Below are 19164 nucleotides of genomic sequence, written 5' to 3'. Positions count from 1 at the left end.
GTGGAATAGCCACTTTGAATAATATTAAATGGTTTAACAAAAAGCTAAAATTTTCAATATGTAAATATAAGCAAACCAAAACCACCTTGTGCAATCATTCAAAATCTGCTCTCTTCTGCTAGCTCTTTTAGCTTTAGATGGATTCACAGACCATCAAATGTAAAGGCTGATTTCCTTACTTCAGGTTGTTATAGACACAAGCTGTCTAAAGTGTAGTGTGCATCTTCACCGGCTTTCCTTGTAAATTCCTCCCCCGTGGAGGTGCGCATACCCATGGTTCATATCATCTTCCAATTAGCATCGATACTGCTAGTAAGCTCTCCAAGGGTCCTAAGCCATTCCGTTTTGACTCTATGTGGTTTACACATGCAATCAGTGCAATGTTGTAGTAGAACAAGCATGGAAACCAAACACAGGTTTTGGGAGTGAAGTGTTGTAACAAAAAACTAAGAAATATAAGGAAATCTTCACCCGATGGAACAAATCAACATTTGGAAATATAAAGAGGAAGATTGAAGATCTCTTGCTTGAGTTAGAATGTCTCCAGGATCCCCCCCCCCCCTCAAAAAAATTAACCAAACCCATGATGCAGAACTCTAGGAACAATTGAAACTAGCACATCAGAGGGAGGAATTGCATTGGCTTCAAAACTCTAGGTTGCTCTAGGCCCAAGAGGGTGACCGAAATACTAGGAACTTCCATACATGTAACCATATAGAGGAGGAAACATAAAAAATTTTGTCTCTCTGGAGGATTGATGGCCTATGGTTGCAATCTGAGACGCAGATCAAGCACAACACCTAGGCTTGATACAAGGAAATTTTCACTTATGAAGGGACTGGTGAGGATGCTCTTACTTTAACCTTTTCGACTCTCACTCCAGCAGGTACCCTTGAAATGAATGAATGTGTATGTGCAATACCATCTGAGTAAGAGATCAAGGAAGCCCTATGGGAGATGGGCCCCCAAGTCACCCGGTTCTGAATGGGTTACCACCTATATTCTTTAGAAACTTTGGCATTTAGTCAGCTCTAATATCTATAGGTTTGTGAAGGAATGTTTATCTTAGGTAACATGCCATAAGAAACCAATATCAGTTATGTTTGCCTGATTCAAAGGTGGATCATCCTAAAAAAGTGGACCACTTTAGACCTATTAATCTATATAATGTCACAACCAAGATTGTGACCAAGATCATGGCTTCTAAGCTAAAAATGTATTAACATGAAATTATTTCTTCCTCACAGTTTGCCTTCATACCTAATAGGCTCATCTCTGACAACATACTCATGGCTCATGAGACCTTCCACTATATCAAGCACAAGAAGAAAGAAAAGAAGAAGGTAATGGCTATCAAGTTGGATATGAGGAAGGCTTACGGTCGTATGGAGTGGCATTTCCTTGAGAATGTACTTTTATCTCTTGGCTTCTCTATGCATTGTATTAAACTATTCATGTATTGTGTTACTTTTGTTCCATTCCAAATATTGGTGAATGATATCCCTCAACCTCATATTAACCCTACTAAAGGTTTTAGATAGGGGGACCCCTCTCCTCAGCTCTGTTTTTACTTTGCTCCCAAGCCCTAAGTATTATTTTGGTGAAGGCAGAGAGGAATGGATTTATTCATGGCATTAAAGTTAGAAATCGGGGAACTCCTATATCATACCTCTTATTTGCAGAATTGAGGTTGGAGGAGTTTTACAACTTCAAGGCATGCCTAAACTTCTACTACCTTGTTAGTGATAGTCCATAAATTATCAAGTCTTGCATCACTTTTAGCCCAAACACTCTCAAGAATCAAGAGATGGTTCTCAAGGATTCTAAAAATTCCATATGGAGATGGCTCCAAAAGGTATATGGGTTTGCCTGTGGACTTTGGTAGTTCTAAGGACTTATTTAAGACTAGAAGAGAAGACAAGCACCAGCACCAGGCTTCAATGTTGGAAAAGAAGGTATTTGTCTCATGCAGGAAAGGAAACCCTTATCAAATCCATGGCATTGTTAGCAAACACCTATGCAACCTCTCACTTTAAACTCCCCCCTTCTCTCATCATTCCAAACTGAAAAGTGCAGTTTTAGACTTCCACTGGGATGATGTCTCGGATCACAACAAGGTATGTTAGGTATCATGGAAGATAATGAACTGACCCAAGGAGAAAAGGGGTTTAGGCTTTCAAAATCCAAACCTTCAAAACATGGCATTGTTGGGTAAGTTAGCTTGGAGACTATGGCAAAATCCAACTTCTCATTGGGCAAAGTTTATAAGCAAATTTAATTTCCTCACTGTAGTTTCTTGGAAGCTAAAATCATCTCATCTCCATCTTGGGTTTGGCGGGGTATACTGGAGAGCCTAAAGGTATTATTCGCAGGGTTGTTATGGAAGATTGACAGGGAGAGAAGATTAAAGTTTGGGAGGACAATTGGATTTCCTCTAATCCAGATTATAAATTAGCACGTCATGTAAAGAGGGATCCTAGAATCACATGGGTAGCGTATCTAATAAATCAAGAGAGCAAATTTTGGAATTCTAAACTGATACATAGCTGCTTTGATGTTGATGATGTATAGATCATACTTCGAATTAAATTGGCGTTGTTCCCAAAAGAGGACGGCTTACAATGAGAATCTTTATCAAATGATATTTACTCCTCTAAATCTGCATACCATTTTCTATGTGAGGTTCAAGATAGGAAATAGACTGCAGCCACCAAGACGCCACCACTTCCTCATCCTATTCCTAAGGAAGTATGGAAGTCCATTTGGTGCTCACAAGTAGCACCAAAAATACAAAGCTTTATGTGGAGAGTGTTATCAGGTGGTATTGCTTCAGCTAAGGAACTCCATAAGAGGAAAATCCCTGTGACTCTGTGTTGCCCTCGTTGTGGATATGAAAAGGATTCAATTGCACACTTATTTATAGACTATCGTATAGCAAGGGTCGTATGTTTTGCATCAGACCTTGGTTTTACTCACCCTCCTTCACTATCAATGCCAATTTTCATTCAAGCTTTAGAAGTAGTTGGGGAGAACAAATAAAATAGAAAAATGTCTCTTGGGGACAATAATATACATCTATTGGTGCTTATGGGAGGCTAGAAACAAGTTCATTTTTTAGGGAAGAGTTTCAACACCAAATCACATCCTTTATATGGCAATGCAATTCCACTCGAACTTCTTGGTAGCTACTCAGAAGTTTACAACAAGGCCAACTGCTTCTTCAATTTCACATCATGCCTAGCACTCATGGCTTCCTTCTCCATCCAGTGTTGCTAACCTAAATTCTAACGTTGCTCTTAAGAAGAATAAATGGGACATGGGTATATCTTAAGGAAGGCAAATGGTGCTTGTCTAGCTGCGGTTTCAAAACTCAATCATTCAATTCTCCCATGGAAGGTGAGGCATTGGTATTAAGATATGACCTATTATTGGCATTGGCAAAGGGTGTAGATCACGTGCTGAGAGCTACTGCCAATTGGTTATTAGGATGTTGCATTCTTAGGTTTAGTTAACAAGAGATATATCTAGTATAATGGAGGATATCCAACACCTCTCATCTTTTCTTTCTTTTTTCTTGTTATTTTTCTGATGTACCAGGAGAATGCAATAACTTAGAGGGTTGTCGCCTTAGCAGGGAGGACCGACTAACCATATCTCTATCCTTGGTTGTGAGACCTTTGTAAGGCTGACACTTTACACTTTTCTTGCCCTCCTTATTGAAGCTTGTCACACCCCAAAAAAAAAATTTAATATTTGGTGTGTTCTTTCTTTTCATTTTATTTATAAAAATTAAAATTTTGTTAAAGAAACAATGTGCCCTCAACATGAAGAAAGAATATTTTGTCATATATGGTATATACCAATGGCCTACAACTTTATTTCTCCATCAAACCCCTATTGTCTTTGACAAGACCCACCATAATATCTTGCCACATTAAATTTACTAACCTTATCAACCAAAGATTAATTCCTTTTTATTTTCTAAACTCTAGGTATCCTACTCTATACTTTTTTGACATATCAAAAAATATAATGATTGTATCTTATTGATCTAAGATATTTGTTGTCCACTCATGGAGTGGTCTCTCTCATTGTTGTTTGTGTCAAAACTCACTACATAACTAATGGTGGGACCATCAATACTTTAAAGCATCTTAAATGGAAACCTCTAAGGGAAAGTGGGAAATGGAAGATTTGGACAACTCAACACCATACACAAAGTGAGAGTGAATCCAAAATTGAGAAGTGGAGTTAATAATTTAGATGTGAGCAACCCCCCACCCCAAATCGAATCTATGGTGTCAAGTGGTACCTTTTGTCTCTTGGTAATAGATCCAAACTTGAAAACATAGATATTGTCATTGTAGTCTTATTGATCATGTTGTTATCAATATTAATAGGATATGGGGTTAGACCCATAATTACAAATGACTATATCAAACTAATTGAACTTAGCCAAAAGGCCCAAGAAAGTAAATTAATTACCTATACATATGATTCTTAGTAAATATGAATTTATTGAAAAATTAAACCTTTTGTTTTTTTGGTAAGAAATCTTTTGTGTTTTTATTTTTTTTGGAACTGAGGTTCATCCGGGCCAGCTTGCGCACACCACGATTTACTTCCTCAAGGGGGAGCTTTATATTGATGCCACCGAGTGGGTGCGAACCCAAGACCTTCCCCATAGGGAAGTTGGGTCTTTAACCGCTTTAACATACCACCTTTAGCAAAAACATGTACATCAAAATAGATAAGATCAAATAGATTTTAATATTGAGATTAACATAAAAAACCATCAATCAGACTAAGGTCATTTGTAAAATTTAGAAACGATTAATTTTGGTCAGAAACCACCTTTAAAAAGATATTTATGATATTTTATGAAGGAGATCATCATACGTAATTGAATTAAGTCCTTCCCTTCATAATAAAGTGAAACAAATTTTGATAAAAAATAAGTGGTGGACAAACACTTCATGTGACCCATAAAAAAAGTTGTTAAAATAAATATAAAGAAAAAAATCTTAGTACATAAGTGAATGTATACCATAATAATAAAGAGTCATACGTCACAAGTATCTCACTTGTTGTGGAAAGTGACAATTTAATAAGAACCAAATATCTTCAAGAAGGTGATGGAACTATTCTTCAAGAATGTTCTACATTCATTGAGTTGTATTTTTCTTTTTTGTGTAAACCACTATTTATTCTACAACATCAGAGTGATTACAAAAGTCCGAAACCAAGGCTCACAGGCCAAAATCATGGAGCAAGAAAGGGCACAGTGGATCAAAGAATCAGCAATGACATTAACACTCTTACTAACAAAAAGTATAAAACCTCCGCTGGAAGAGCAGTGGTGAATAAAATATTTGTTGCATTTTTATGCTTAGAGTGCTAAATTTCATAAATACTATTTCTAAAAGTGGCTCACTTAAACTTAATCCACATCAATTTTTTTTAAAAAAACAAACATAATAATCGTAAGTATTTCTTGGAGCAAAAATGTTAATAAATTTCAATTTCAATTTATATTGTAAATTTATACTAAACAAAGCGATTTTGGATCAATTTTTCTAATTCTCAAAACAAGAAAAACCCAAAATCTGTTTCTAAATGAGTTATCAAACGAGTTCTTTTTTTTTTTTTTTTATTTTTTTTTTATCTGTTTGTTTTTCCGGTCGATCTCTTTCCCTGGGTTGCAGCATTTCTATTTTCCTTTTTCAGTTTTAAAATAAGAACTAAACTCTTTGGTTGCAGCGATCCTTGGTGCATACCGCAGATTGCCTCCAGATCTAAAAGACCTTCTGCGGCGAGCTTGATCGATACGTCTCTACGACAACGCCGGATGGCAGGTCCAACCCTCATCCGCACTTTTGATGCGGCAACAATCCCACGAGTTTTGTATCCGCCCTTGTGGTTTGTTTTGACTCTGCCCTCGTGGCGTGTTTTGGCTCCGCCCTCGTGGCGTGTTTTGGCTCCGCCCTTGTGGCGTGTATTTTGTTCCCTTTTATGGGTGTTGATGTTTAGTTGGTGCTGTAGTTGTTACAGCTTATGTTCTAAGGGTTCTTTGGGCGTGACCCATTTTGGGCATGACCCTACCTTTAGCCTCGATGACCCTGTCTATTACAGGTATGATAGTTTGGTCACTTTTCACTCCTTGGTTCGATTCGAACCTTATGTCTTTATGCAGTTGTGTCTGTTTTTTCTTTTTTTTCTTGTGTCTGTTCTCTGAATGAAGTGTGGTTTACCAAAAAAAAAATTTATTCTTTTTTCGTCATTAGATAAGATTTAAACAATTTGAATTTGAGACTTGTAGTCCGATATTCGAACCATTGTAGACCTCCCGCACCCTATCTTGGCTACACGTGTCAACCGATGTGTATGAACCATAAGATATTTTCTCTTCTCCCCACCTCACCTCGCAGTAGTCGATAATAAATACCCCAACCCACCCTCGCTCTCTCTCTCAGTCTACTCTGCATCAAGAAGAAGAGGGAAAACCTCATCATCTTATCTATAATGGCAACCATGGCAACAACCTTCACTTCCTCCTTCTCCTCCAAGCCCAAGATTTCCTTCTTCGACAACCAATCCTCTTTCCATGGCATCTCTCTTCCCTCTCGTCAACTCATCAAATCTTCATCCACTCCCAACAATCTCTCCATCTCCATGTCTTCTTCTTCTTCTTCTTACGACCTCAAGTCCTTCAAATTCGAACCCATCAAGGAATCCATCGTTTCCCGTGAGATGACTCGTCGATACATGATGGACATGATCACCTACGCCGACACCGATGTCATCGTTGTTGGCGCCGGCTCTGCTGGTCTCTCCTGCGCTTATGAACTCAGCAAAAACCCATCTGTTCGTGTTGCCATCATCGAACAATCCGTCAGCCCCGGCGGTGGTGCATGGCTCGGTGGTCAGCTTTTCTCCGCCATGGTCGTTCGTAAACCTGCTCACAGGTTCTTGGATGAACTGGGTATCGAGTATGATGAACAGGAAAACTATGTCGTCATCAAGCACGCAGCTTTGTTCACATCAACCATCATGAGCAAGCTTTTGGCAAGACCAAATGTTAAGCTCTTTAATGCTGTTGCTGCAGAGGATTTGGTCGTCAAAGAGGGGAAGGTTGCTGGTGTCGTTACCAATTGGGCTCTGGTGTCGATGAACCACGATACACAGTCATGTATGGATCCTAACGTGATGGAATCGAAGGTGGTTGTGAGCTCTTGTGGCCATGATGGTCCTTTTGGTGCTACTGGAGTGAAACGCCTCAAGAGCATTGGAATGATCGACAGTGTTCCAGGGATGAAAGCCCTTGACATGAACACAGCTGAAGATGCAATTGTTAGGCTGACAAGGGAGGTTGTTCCTGGAATGATCGTCACAGGCATGGAAGTTGCAGAGATTGATGGAGCCCCAAGAATGGTATTTTGATTTCTATCAATTTCCAAAGACACAAAAATCGTTCTTTGGTTTCAAGATTAAACTAATTTTCTCTTTCTTTCTTTGTCAATTTAGGGTCCAACCTTTGGAGCGATGATGATTTCAGGACAGAAAGCAGCCCACGTAGCATTGAAGGCTTTGGGTTTGCCCAACGCCATTGATGGAACCTATGAAGAAGCTGTAAGCATTCCAGAGCTTATCCTTGCCTCTGCTGACTCTGCCTCAGAGATAGTTGACGCTTGAGATACTCAGATTATGAAAGATAATTTGTTCAATCAAAAGAAAAGAAGATGATGAGAAGAGAACAGGTTTGATCCTGATGATGATGAGTAGAACGACTGGTTGTAGACCGAAAAATGATGTAATTTTTCCTCCTTTCTTTTTTCTTTTGTTGATAATAAAATCATCAGGTTTGTGTAAAGCTTGTGTTTGTGGCTGTGTTTGAAGTTTTAAGATAGAAATTACTGCTACAGAGAATCCGAGATTAATCACAATCTGCTGAAGTGCATCAACTTGGAAATCTCATCCAATCTTAGAGAAATATTAATCAATTCAATCAAAATATGAAAAATATAAATAAAGTCTTCTGATTCTTCTAAAATTAGACTTGGAACCATAAATATTTTTGGGAATAACCAAATTATTTCAAGGTGTGTCTCACTAAGCTTGGAAGCTCTTAAGCCCTGTTGGTTCTCTACTTAAAAAGCTGGGAAATTCTAACTTGACTGAATGTTCATGAGCTCTCTTTCAATTGGCTACTGGATCTTTTGCATTTTGATGTAATAATAACAAATATCTTTTTATTAAAATCTGATCTAGCCTAATTAAGTGTGTTCTTGGGGGAAAAAATCGTCTGTTGTGCACAACAGTGCACCACTAACTTGCGACACGTGTAAAATACCAGTTTAATAGTTGAGATCAAAATGATAATTTTTAAGTGTAAAACCCCTGAAAAAAACCCATTTAATTTGTAGTCGCATATGAGAAAACCTGATTGATTAACAAATCTGAAAACGCCAACTTCCTGTCCGTTTCTTACTGATTGTCTTCTTGCTCCTCAATTCATGGGTTGCAGGAACTCCCCGTTGTTTAACCGACTTCTTCTCTCTCACTCATCATTTTACCCATTTTGTGCTTGTTTGACATGAAAATGGAAGTTAAAAGAATTAGTTCAAACGTTTACTAAGTATTGTGGAACAATATAGTGATGAGTGGGGACTTGCAAGCCTTAGTTGAGCATGTTGTAATTTTTCTCGATTTTTCTTCCCAAATAAGTAAAAATAAATTTAGTAATGGTTGGAAGTTGGAACTCCCATTAACAGAGATATTTTCATTTGGAATGGTTCAAATTACAGATGCATTTATTCCTCTTCTATGTGACGGTTGCAAAACTACATTTTGTAGAGTTTTTAGAGGGATTGAGTGTGTGTCTTTGCAAGAATTCTGTATTTTAACAGCAGTTGAGAAAATCAAGTAAAGTTCTTTTTATGTAAGAAGCTATCAGCATTGATGGCGGATGGAGGATAAGATACTAATCTAACACCAAGATTGAAATCAGCAGCATTTCAAGCTTTCTACAGTAGATCTTGCAGAGAAAAAGAAATCAGTTAAATGAAGGGAGGAATTGTAAAAGCCAAGGATGGAAAAAGGAAGAAGATGACTTCAAAGATGGGATTTGAATGGATTTTTAGAGTTTTTAATCATTTAGGTTTTCTCATATGGGGGTATAGGTTAAAATGGATTTTTTTTTCCCAGGGGTTTTACACTTAAAACTTAACAATTTGATCTCAACCATTAAACTGATATTTTACATGTGTCACAATTTAGTGGTGCACTGTTGTGCTCAGCAGAAAGATGTGCACAACGATTTTTTTCGTATTCTTGGATTTATTTTGTGAAATTGCCAATTATATGGGATTTTTATTCATAGAAGGAAAATTTTCAAAGGTAGTACCCAACACAGGCAAAATAAAAGCATAAACATCCTAAAACTATATCAAATTGAAATGACTTCGAATTTTGAATTTATAGAACATTATATTTCGTCCATAAATTCTATTTGAGTTATAAATTACAGTTATGTAACTTTATAATTCTTAAATTGCTCTTAATTTCTTGTGATTTTACAATGTTATTCTTAGTAGAATAAAATCCTCAATTTCATCTTTTTTTCTTCCTTCACAAATTTCTTTCTTTCTTCCTCCTTTGTTCATTATTTTATATTATAAAATCAGATATAAAATAATATAGCTAAGGATATATTTGTTATTTTCTTTTACTAATTAAAGACTCTGCCAATTTGACGGATTTTTATTTGCGGCTGTTGCCTGCTGCAAACGGATGCGATTGCACCACGTGTAAAGTAAGAGATTTGACAATGTTGAATAAACTAGAGGGACACATATATAAATATAATATTATATTTTACATTTAAATATTCTATATTTAACAAATTTACAAAACTAAATCCCTAGATCTACCCCTGTGGGTGTGGGGAGGAACAATACATTACATTTGAATTCCATCGAACATACTGAATCCAAAATCGATTGCTCGTGGTACTGATTTCCTCAATTGCCGTTTGCTAGGGTTTAGAATACCCATGAACCCACAGAAATTGATTGCTCTGGTTGGATGATTTCCTCAAATGGTCATCTGCTAGGGTTTAAAATACCCATGAACCCACAATTGCAAATCGCAATGGCCAAATGCCTCAAGCTTCACATTTATTCTAATAAAGTTAATTGTTTGAAAAGAATATCATAAACTAATCGAAGTATGCAAGTTGTGATGTGGCTCTCAACCCAAATGGAATTCTTCCCATTTAAAAACCTTCATCTAGCAATCAAAGCTTCAACTAATAGTAGTTACAAATGAGATGGAAATGCAAATCAGAAGACAAGTTCTAGAGACTAGAATACCAAATTTCAGGTAAGTGTGTTATTCTTAAACAAACATAATCGGAACAGACCAAGATCTTGTTCACAAATACAGCCATACCAATGACATGAGCCCCTAAACCCACAACCACAGAAACAAATCCATACGCTTTCATTATAGTTTGAGAGATACCCAAAACGACAACTTTTTCTGAAAATACAAGACCAGAGAAAAGGATGGCCATTTAGATGTGGGTTTTCTCTGTCGAGCAAAAAGAAAAGAGCCCAGTGAATTGCTAGGTGGGTCATTATTCATTACAGAATGAAACAATAGATTAAAGAGGAGAACTTATCGTAACCCAGAAGTACAGAGTTGATAGAGGCAAAGGCACTGTAAGCAAAAACATATCTCTTCGAATTGTTGGTTACAATCTGTCGATGAGGAAGATGCCAACCCATCTCCATTCCCATTTTCTATTTTCATCTTTCGCTTACACGTTTGGATGTTTTTCCTTATTTAACACCATCATATCATTTACTTTACACGTGGCATAATCACATCCATTGGCAACAGCCAGCAGTACTAACAAATAAAAAACCCAATTTGACATGGTCTTAGAGGTATATATGCTTCTCATCAATTATCTTGAGGTGTCCTAAAATTTATCCTTCTTAAAATATTTAATATGGCTACAAACAAAAGAATTTCAGTTTATTAACCAAAAGTCAATGACTTCACTATTTTTAGAAATCAATCAGCAATTGAAATAGAAATACGCTAGGCCATTCATCTTGTAATTTTATCAATATGTGGCAATGCAAATCTAGGGTTCAGTGTGCAACCTATCCAAATTCATCTAGCAAATCGATTTGAATCAGCTATCTATGAGGCAGAAGATCATGAGAGGAGGACAAAGACCACATAAACAAGCAGTGGAGAGATCATCTTTTTCATCTAAGGTGAGAAAGTAATGGGGATCAGGGATATAATCAGAAAGAACTGGATTGAATTGGCAGAAATATTCAGCTTAAAGACCTGTCAAGTTGTTCAGGATCAGCCAGCTGACTCTGATTTGCAACAGTCTGCCATGGGATTAATTGTTGCTCACTTTTACCATTTCACAGGGAAGATCTTCCATCTGCCTGCAGAATTTCTCATTCAATATATTGGCCATGATGCAATTGTTGTGCAAGTAATATAAATTTTTTTTTCCAGAATTCTTGATCATGGAGATGTTAATTTCAAAATAGAATATGCAATTCTCTGTGGTGTCTTTGATACCTTCCCATATAACCATGATGGGGTTCAACAATGCCATTGCACAGTCAAAATGGAAGTTTTTACAGCCAGACCACAGTTGCCCCCTAAAACATGTTACTCAGCCCGCATATTCCATCTAAATAGTAAATGTGTTTCTCAAGTCTCAACTCTGTGAAGCAACCTATTGAACTCTTCATAGTGCTCTCCACAAAGGGAAATGAAGAACAAAATTAGGAAATCATAAGCGAAAGATGGAAAATGAAGTTGAGGGAAAGGGGATTGTCTGGTTATTGTACTAGTCTAGAATGCTGTTCTATCCTCATATTACCCATTTATCTGATGTATGAAGCAGGTTCACAAACGATCCTGCCCTTGTTTCAAGAATCTCAAAATTGCAAACCAATAGAGAGCAGATTGCAGTATATTTGGACTAACTAGTTTAAATGCATTACAACTAATTCCAACAATGTTTGACTCTAACTCATTCGAACTAAGTCCTATTCAAACAAAATGAGGTTGGCTACTCAAATCCTCTTTTAGCATTCAACAAAAGCAAAATTTCAGGATTCAAGCTAAAAGGTTTTGCTGAAGTTTTGAAAACACTGGCTGCCAACTTGATAAATCAATCCACTTCTTTCAACCTTGCTCAGGACTTGCAATGCTAAAACATTTCAGTGTCAGCCCTAGAATGCCTCTGTAATTAATATCCAACTTCCACAACTCCTCTCAAACCTGACTCCAAATCCAACCCCCCCCACCCACACACAAAAATAATGGAGAATTGCAGTATTCTCTCTTTCAAAATTTAAAGGCAGCATATACAATTGGGAAATATTACTTAATCTTTCATTCAATGGCTTGTCTGTGCCATGTAATTCAAAATTGTGCAAAAAAAGTTTCTTCTATAGAAAATGTCTCTGCTGAAGAAATCCTTGTCCTAAAGGTTTGATCGAGTGGCACTTTGAGTCTTGTCGTTTTGCAATGTTGTGGACTCAGAATATTCAACTTCTCTCTAACCCTCTTTCCTCCCTCAACCTCCACCCCCCCCCAACCAAAAAGAAAGTAAAGGAAAAAGAACTAGCGGTCAACTAAACCAGGTTTCATTTCATCAATCTAAATGATGATGATTTCACTTCTGTGATTCTCTGTTCAGACCTGTTCTCCTTGGATTATATAACTTTGACCCTACATCATGTATTCAAAAATCACAAGTGCTCGAACTATCAGAAAAGTCCACTGCCAGCATATCAACAATCACCATTTTTCTCTCTTGAACTGGGACACATCAAACCTCCAGTGCAACAAGATGCAATAAGGTCAGATCAGAGAAGGATTATGACTTTCTAGACAACGCCTTCAGCTAGGTTCCAAGTTAGATAGACAACAACAACAACAACAACAACAATAAGCCTTGTCCCAACTAAATGGGGTCGGCTAAATGGATTCTTGCATTCCAATTAGTTTTGTTTGAGGTCATGCTAGATACAAGGCCTAAGCTATGTATATCATTTCTCACCACTTCTCTTAAGGTTATCTTAGGTCTACCCCTAGCTCTTCTAGTTCTTCAATCTAGATTATATCATTTATCTGTACAGGGGCATTTATAGGTCTCCGTTGAACATGGTCGTGCCACTTCAAACGACTTTTTCGAAGCTTATTACTTATGGGAGCAACTCCCAGGCCAATTCTAACATGATTATTCCTTATCTTATCCGTCCTAGTTTTGCCACTCATCCATCTTAACATCCTTATTTCCACTACATTGACTTTATCTATATGATTCTTTTTAACAACCCAACACTCTGCACCATACATTATAGCTGGTCAAACAACGGTCCTATAGAATTTTCCCTAACCTTTAATGGAATATGTTGATCACACAAGACCCAGACGCACCTCTCCACTTCATCCACCATATTTTAATTATTTGGGAAACATCATCCCCTATATCAAATTCCCAAAGCATGCTGGGAGAGGGCGCGGGGGGGGGGGGGGGGGAAGATATCCACCATATGAAAGATTGCTTATGCATGCATTGTGTTGTATTACTCTCAGTTTAAATTCATTGTGAAACAACTGAACCTAGCACTTCCCAAGCATTGGTCCAGTTTGTTCGTCTCATTTTCAATCAGCAATGTCAAAAACTGCATTATATAATTAAAAAAAAAAAAAAGAGAAAGATAATTCCCTGCTATCGTATTTGTGGGTTCTGCTTTTTGACTACTGATGAAGTGCTAAAGTCACAGAGGGCTTACTTCCCCTGTTTTTGCAGTAATCCATACTAAACAGTGACAATAAGTTAAAACTAACCAGAATGATTACATTCTCCGGGAGGAGACAACAAAAACACAGCATTTTCAAACTGCAAAACATTTCACACAATAAAATGAAACTAAGAGAAACTTGTATAAAAAAATATGGATTCAACTTTCTAAACTTTTCCTGTTCATGTTCCAAGTCAAAGTGAATAATCTGAAACAGATAAAAAGAAAACTGAATTTCACATAGTGTTGCTGTGAAAGCCCCTGAAGTAGTCATACAGAACAAAGTTCCTAATCATTTAAAATTTACTTCTAGCAGAAAATCCTCACCTTAAAATGAAAAGAGTTACAGAACACCTCAATGCTATTTCCAACTAGAGGGCCAGAATCCATGAACTCCATATCCGGTCTTCCAGTTATCTAGATAAATAACCTTCTTCACAGCCCAAAACGAAACCAAAAGCGCGATAAGCATAAAAACCCTTTGAACTGTTGCATTCCGCACCCGAACAAGAAGATGTGTCATGAAGGCCAACAACAGTCCCACGATAGAATACAAGAACCCAACTGCGAAACTCTCCGCACCAAATTGCATTCCTGAACCGTGATAGAAGAAGGTAAGCTTCGAAGGATCTTCCCTGTCTAACATGAACATGGGCATTCCTCGAATTATATTGTGCATAGTTCCAGAAACACTAAGAAAGTAAACGAAAATGGAAAACGAAAGCCACAACATAGGATTTTGAAGGAAAGTATCTCCAGTAGAAAGTCTCTTCACAAGGAATGGAATCCATATTACAATCAACACCAACAAAAACCCTATCTGCTTCTTGGAGAGTAGCGGAGGTCGTTCGATGGGTCCGACGGTCAGCTTCGTCTTAGCTTCAACGAATTCCGCCATGGCATCCCCCATCTTTGCGAATTCGTTCTGTGGCATGGGTTCTGAATCCTTCAAGTCGTGGATCTGAGGGCCGATGTGGCGAACGTTAGGGAGACTATTGACGCCAAAGAGGGCGAAACTGGATTGAGATTCCTTGAATTCAATGTCGCAAAAGAAGAGCTTGGATTCGGCCGGAGTTTCCTTATTGTTCTTGATGAAAGCAGAAGCGACGAGGTCGAACTCTCTACGAAGCGCTGGGAGGTGAAGTTCTTGTTTGTCGTGAAGTTGAACTGCGTCGAAGAAGATGATTATGGAGTATGATCTGTGCTTTGCAGAGGTGACGAAGCGTCTAAGGGAAAGGTCATCAAGATGTATAACGCCAGATTTCGATCTGGATTGGAGACTCAGTAGCTCATCGATTCGGTCCTCGTCAGAATTCGCTGAAACAGTAAAGACAGAGAGAGAAGATGAGAGAACGAGGAAGAGGAGGAAGTGAATGCCAAGAGAAGCTTTTCCTGAGATCGCCATTTCCTTCGTCTCTGCAACTAGAAGGATTTTGGATCAAAGAGGGAAAGACTTCGTTTTGAAGTTCGAACTCTCGTGCAGTGACCAGTGAGAAAGAACTCAAGAAGTAAGAACGAGGGCGAGACCGAGGACGACTTCGGCCATCGGATTTTGCTATCGTGCGCAGCGAGCGTGCCTCTAGCTTATGGGCTGGGCTCAATGACCTGTGTATGAAATTTGTAGGCCCACGTAATGGGAATATTAGATGGGTTAAGTAAATGGGCTCTTTAGCTCCAGAAAAGAGCCCAATCTTAAATGGGCTTTTTGTCCCATGTCCAATACCATCGGCATGGCGCACCGTATAAGATCAGGCCCTATAGTATAAAGCACTCCGATGCAACTCCGAGCTGGCGGTGATTTATCTAGGTCACTTGCCAATGAGTCTGGATCAGGGGCGGGAACCGGGATTCAATATGAAGGGGGGCGAATAATGGAAGTCCAGATTGGGGAAGCACCAATATTTTTTCACGACACATATTGTGTGGGTCATTAGGGGGCAAATAATGGAAGTCTAGATTAGGGAAGCACCAATACTTTTTCACGACACATATTGTTTGGGCCATTATAAAACCCATTGGAGGTCCCACTTATGGATTGTTTTATTATATTAAGGAATACGTCTGCATATATTTTGTAGGGCCCATATACATTTGATAAAAATAGGTAAATTATTGGTAATGGTATTTTTTTTTTCAACCAAATATAAGTAAATTAAAGCATCTGTTAAAAAAGAAATACACATGACTTCAACCTTGAAAAGTTGGATGCAAACCAAACCTTTTTTTTTTACGTAAAAAATGCAAACCAATCGTAGTTACCTTCCAAACTATAGACATTTTATTTACAATATAAAATCAAATAACAAAAATTGCTTAAGAAATAAAGAAACAAAAAAAAATGAGTAAAAGAAAATTAATAAATAAATTGAGAAAGAGAGAAAACCTAATTGTGGAGAAGATTTTTTTTCCCAATTTCCCTTAATCCATTTATAAATTTTTCTTAACCCACGTTTATAGAAGGAGAATAAATAGCAAGAAAAGATGTGAGAGAGAAAAGAGGAGAGAATAAATAGGAATTGAGGATTTAGTTTCAATTTTCATTAGAAATGGCATTTTAAATATTTAATAAAATATTTTTTTCAAAATTTCCCTTAACCGTTTATAGAAGGAAAATAAATAGGAAGAAAAGATGTGAGAGAAAAGAGGGGAGAATAAATAGGGATTGACGAGTTATTTTTTAACTAGGAATGACATTTATACCCATTATTTTACCTTTAAAATTTGTTCTCAATTTGGGGGGGTCATAATAGTGATATTTTATACATGAGAAGAAAAAAAATTGAAAAAATAAAGGAAATTTATAAAAAATTAAAAAGTTCATAAATTATTAAAAAAATTAAAAATCCGATGGGCCATGGCCCCCGGCCCCTTAGTGGGTCCGCCCCTGCCCCACACCCCACCTAGGCGGCCTCCTCGGACCCCGCCTACTCACCGGGGAGTGGGACCCCGTGTCCATTGGCAACAAAATGTGAAGCATAAGTCATTCTCAACATAATTGTACAATAAATTGTAACTTTAATACTTCTCTTTACTAATTGTATATCTGTGTTCTCTTTCCATGTTCACATTAATTTATATGAGTTTTCCAAATTTTCAGTTTTGCCCGCATATAGCCTAGCATGTGCCAATCATAAACTTTAGATTAAGTGATGTTTTACGCTAAAATGATGCTCTCATTGTATTTATTGCCCTCAAATTAGGCTACATAACAAAATTCAAGTCAAAATGACCCTAAATACCCCCTGAAACCAGGGGTCAAATTTTCATTGATACCCCTGCCAAAAGTTGCCGACATGTTAGCTAAATGTTGCCTTGTCAATGGTGTCGCCATCTACCGACATGACGACACTATTCAACATTTCGGATCTTGGTCCTACTACCAATGTTATGTTTTTTTTAATCCAAAATGATAAAAATTAATACACGTGTAAAATTATCTTTGGTCTTCTTAATTATAAAAGGGCAAAATATACGTTAAACATTCAACCGTAACGGTCCCTTAACATTGTTTGAACTGAAGAGGGGCGACAATAATTTCATAAAGAACAGGGTTATTTTAATAATTAATTTATAATACAAGGGAGCAACAGTAATTATTCATTTTTTATAAAATTATTCAGATGTAGGCCCCACCTAAATTTGAGCTGTAGAAACATTAAGGGAGCACATAGTGCTCTATGGAGAGATGATCCAGAGTCGACAACTTTGTACCATGGTAGAAACTTCCTAAAATTGTTAATATCAAATTAGATAATAAATAAATAAAAATATATTGAAAATTGAAATTTTTCTAAAATTGATAACATTAAACTGGAAGGTAAATAACAAAAATTAAAAATAACATCAAAGTTAGGATTTTCTATTTTTTTTATGACCAAATTGAGAAGTACACGTATAAAATTGAAAATGAGTTTCTTTTTATTTTATCTATTTATTGTGACTATAAAAGAAGATTGTTTAATTAGATTTGAGTTTTTCCTAAATACTTAGGATAATAATCTAATTTAATATAAAATGTAAATAAGTAACATAAAACCGTAATGTTAGCCAATGATGGGTTAGTAAAGCGGTTAAAGGCCCAACCTCCCGACTCTCGAGGAGAGGTCTTGGGTTCGCATCCATTCGGTGGCATTAATTATATAAAAGCTCCCTTGAGGATGTAATCGTGCGCGCGAAAGCTGGTCGGAAGAACCTCATATTCAAAAAAAAAAAAAAATCTTGTCCTTCCAGCCATTTGACGGCTATCATCCGCAATGACTACGTCCTAATGGCTAGATGGGGGTACATAACTTAAGTGGTTGAACACCATCTTGCTTAGTTGGCAATGGTGACACCATTTAGTGAAGAGTTCATGGTTCAACTATCCCTAATAGTCCCACTCCTTGATATAAAATGCTACCAGTTATCGGAAAACTTAAGTGTTTGAACTGGTATTTAAATTGCGAACAAGAAACTAGGAAACATGAACCAATGAAGTATAGGTTTGACTTTTTTTTTGGAGGGGTTCTCTTAATGAGTGATCGATGAATTATAGGATTCAACAATATGTAATATTCTAATCAAAAGGTTAGGATAAATTCATTTAGTGTCTTTGGATTAAAAACACTATGTGTTGCTGAATTTTTTTGTTGAGCATTCATTGAAAGATTCCCTCTAAGGAGACGGGTCGGTAAGGGTGTAAATGGATAATCAAAATTCGTTTCCGAATTTGCATTCGCATCCGCAAACGTTTAGCAATATCCAAATTTGTCTTATTACTAATATGATGCATATATGATATATTTCTTCCTTAATGGTTATTATATCCGATTAGTTACTTATTTGGACTTGTTTTTCTTATTTTTATAAATCTTTTACTTAAGATATGTGACTATTTTTTTAGACTCTCTATTTAATTAACTACCAAAGTTGTTATATCCTTAAATTTCAAACATAATCCTTACAAATAAAATGGTAAAGATGTCAACAGCTGATCTAAAATTTATATTCAATCTGTATTTATACCTATTTAGAATAATACAATTAAGAAAATAACTATCCGACTATCATTCGAATCCAACTAAATCCGCCTGAAAATCGATAGGATATTATCCGAATCTGATCCGTTAATACCCCTACAGGTCAGATACTAGCAATAGGGTTAATCCCCTTAATCAAAAATAGAGTTAACAAAGAAATTGGGTCATGTCAAATTGTCAACAAATGTATGACATCCTTCAAATTGCTTCTAATATAAGGATCAAGAATATCAAGTTATTTTCTGATTGTCAAGATGTGGTTTCCAGTTTACATGGTGCTTCTAGTACTTTGG

At 36.9% G+C, this 19164-nt stretch overlaps 1 protein-coding gene and 1 pseudogene across 1 annotated transcript; one reads left to right on the top strand and one right to left on the bottom strand.

Annotated features, from left to right (window-relative positions):
- Positions 1-6466: 6466 nt before the first annotated feature.
- THI1 (thiazole biosynthetic enzyme, chloroplast (ARA6) (THI1) (THI4)) lies at positions 6467-7870 on the top strand. The gene is made up of 2 exons (XM_089135553.1): positions 6467-7431; positions 7525-7870. The coding sequence occupies exons 1-2, from the start codon at positions 6523-6525 to the stop codon at positions 7690-7692; spliced, it is 1077 nt and encodes a 358-aa protein (XP_088991679.1). The 5' UTR covers positions 6467-6522; the 3' UTR covers positions 7693-7870.
- Positions 7871-13759: 5889 nt separating this feature from the next.
- Positions 13760-15381, bottom strand: LOC149004300 (putative dolichyl-diphosphooligosaccharide--protein glycosyltransferase subunit 3B pseudogene; annotated as a pseudogene).
- Positions 15382-19164: the final 3783 nt, after the last annotated feature.

Source organism: Hakea prostrata, chromosome 9 (assembly GCF_041222555.1).
Source record: "Hakea prostrata isolate BN-2017 chromosome 9, UWA_Hpros_2, whole genome shotgun sequence".
Lineage (NCBI taxonomy): Eukaryota > Viridiplantae > Streptophyta > Magnoliopsida > Proteales > Proteaceae > Hakea > Hakea prostrata.
Note: the sequence above shows the minus strand (reverse complement) of the source record. Positions and strands in the feature narration are given on the sequence as shown.

What these genes read in the sequence shown, in the direction of transcription:
- THI1 (XM_089135553.1), top strand. Translation starts at nt 6,523, where the DNA reads ATGGCAACCATGGCAACAACCTTCACTTCCTCCTTCTCCTCCAAGCCC. An exon ending in TTGATGGAGCCCCAAGAATG is followed by an intron (nt 7,432 to 7,524) that starts GTATTTTGATTT and finishes TTGTCAATTTAG; the next exon opens with GGTCCAACCTTTGGAGCGAT.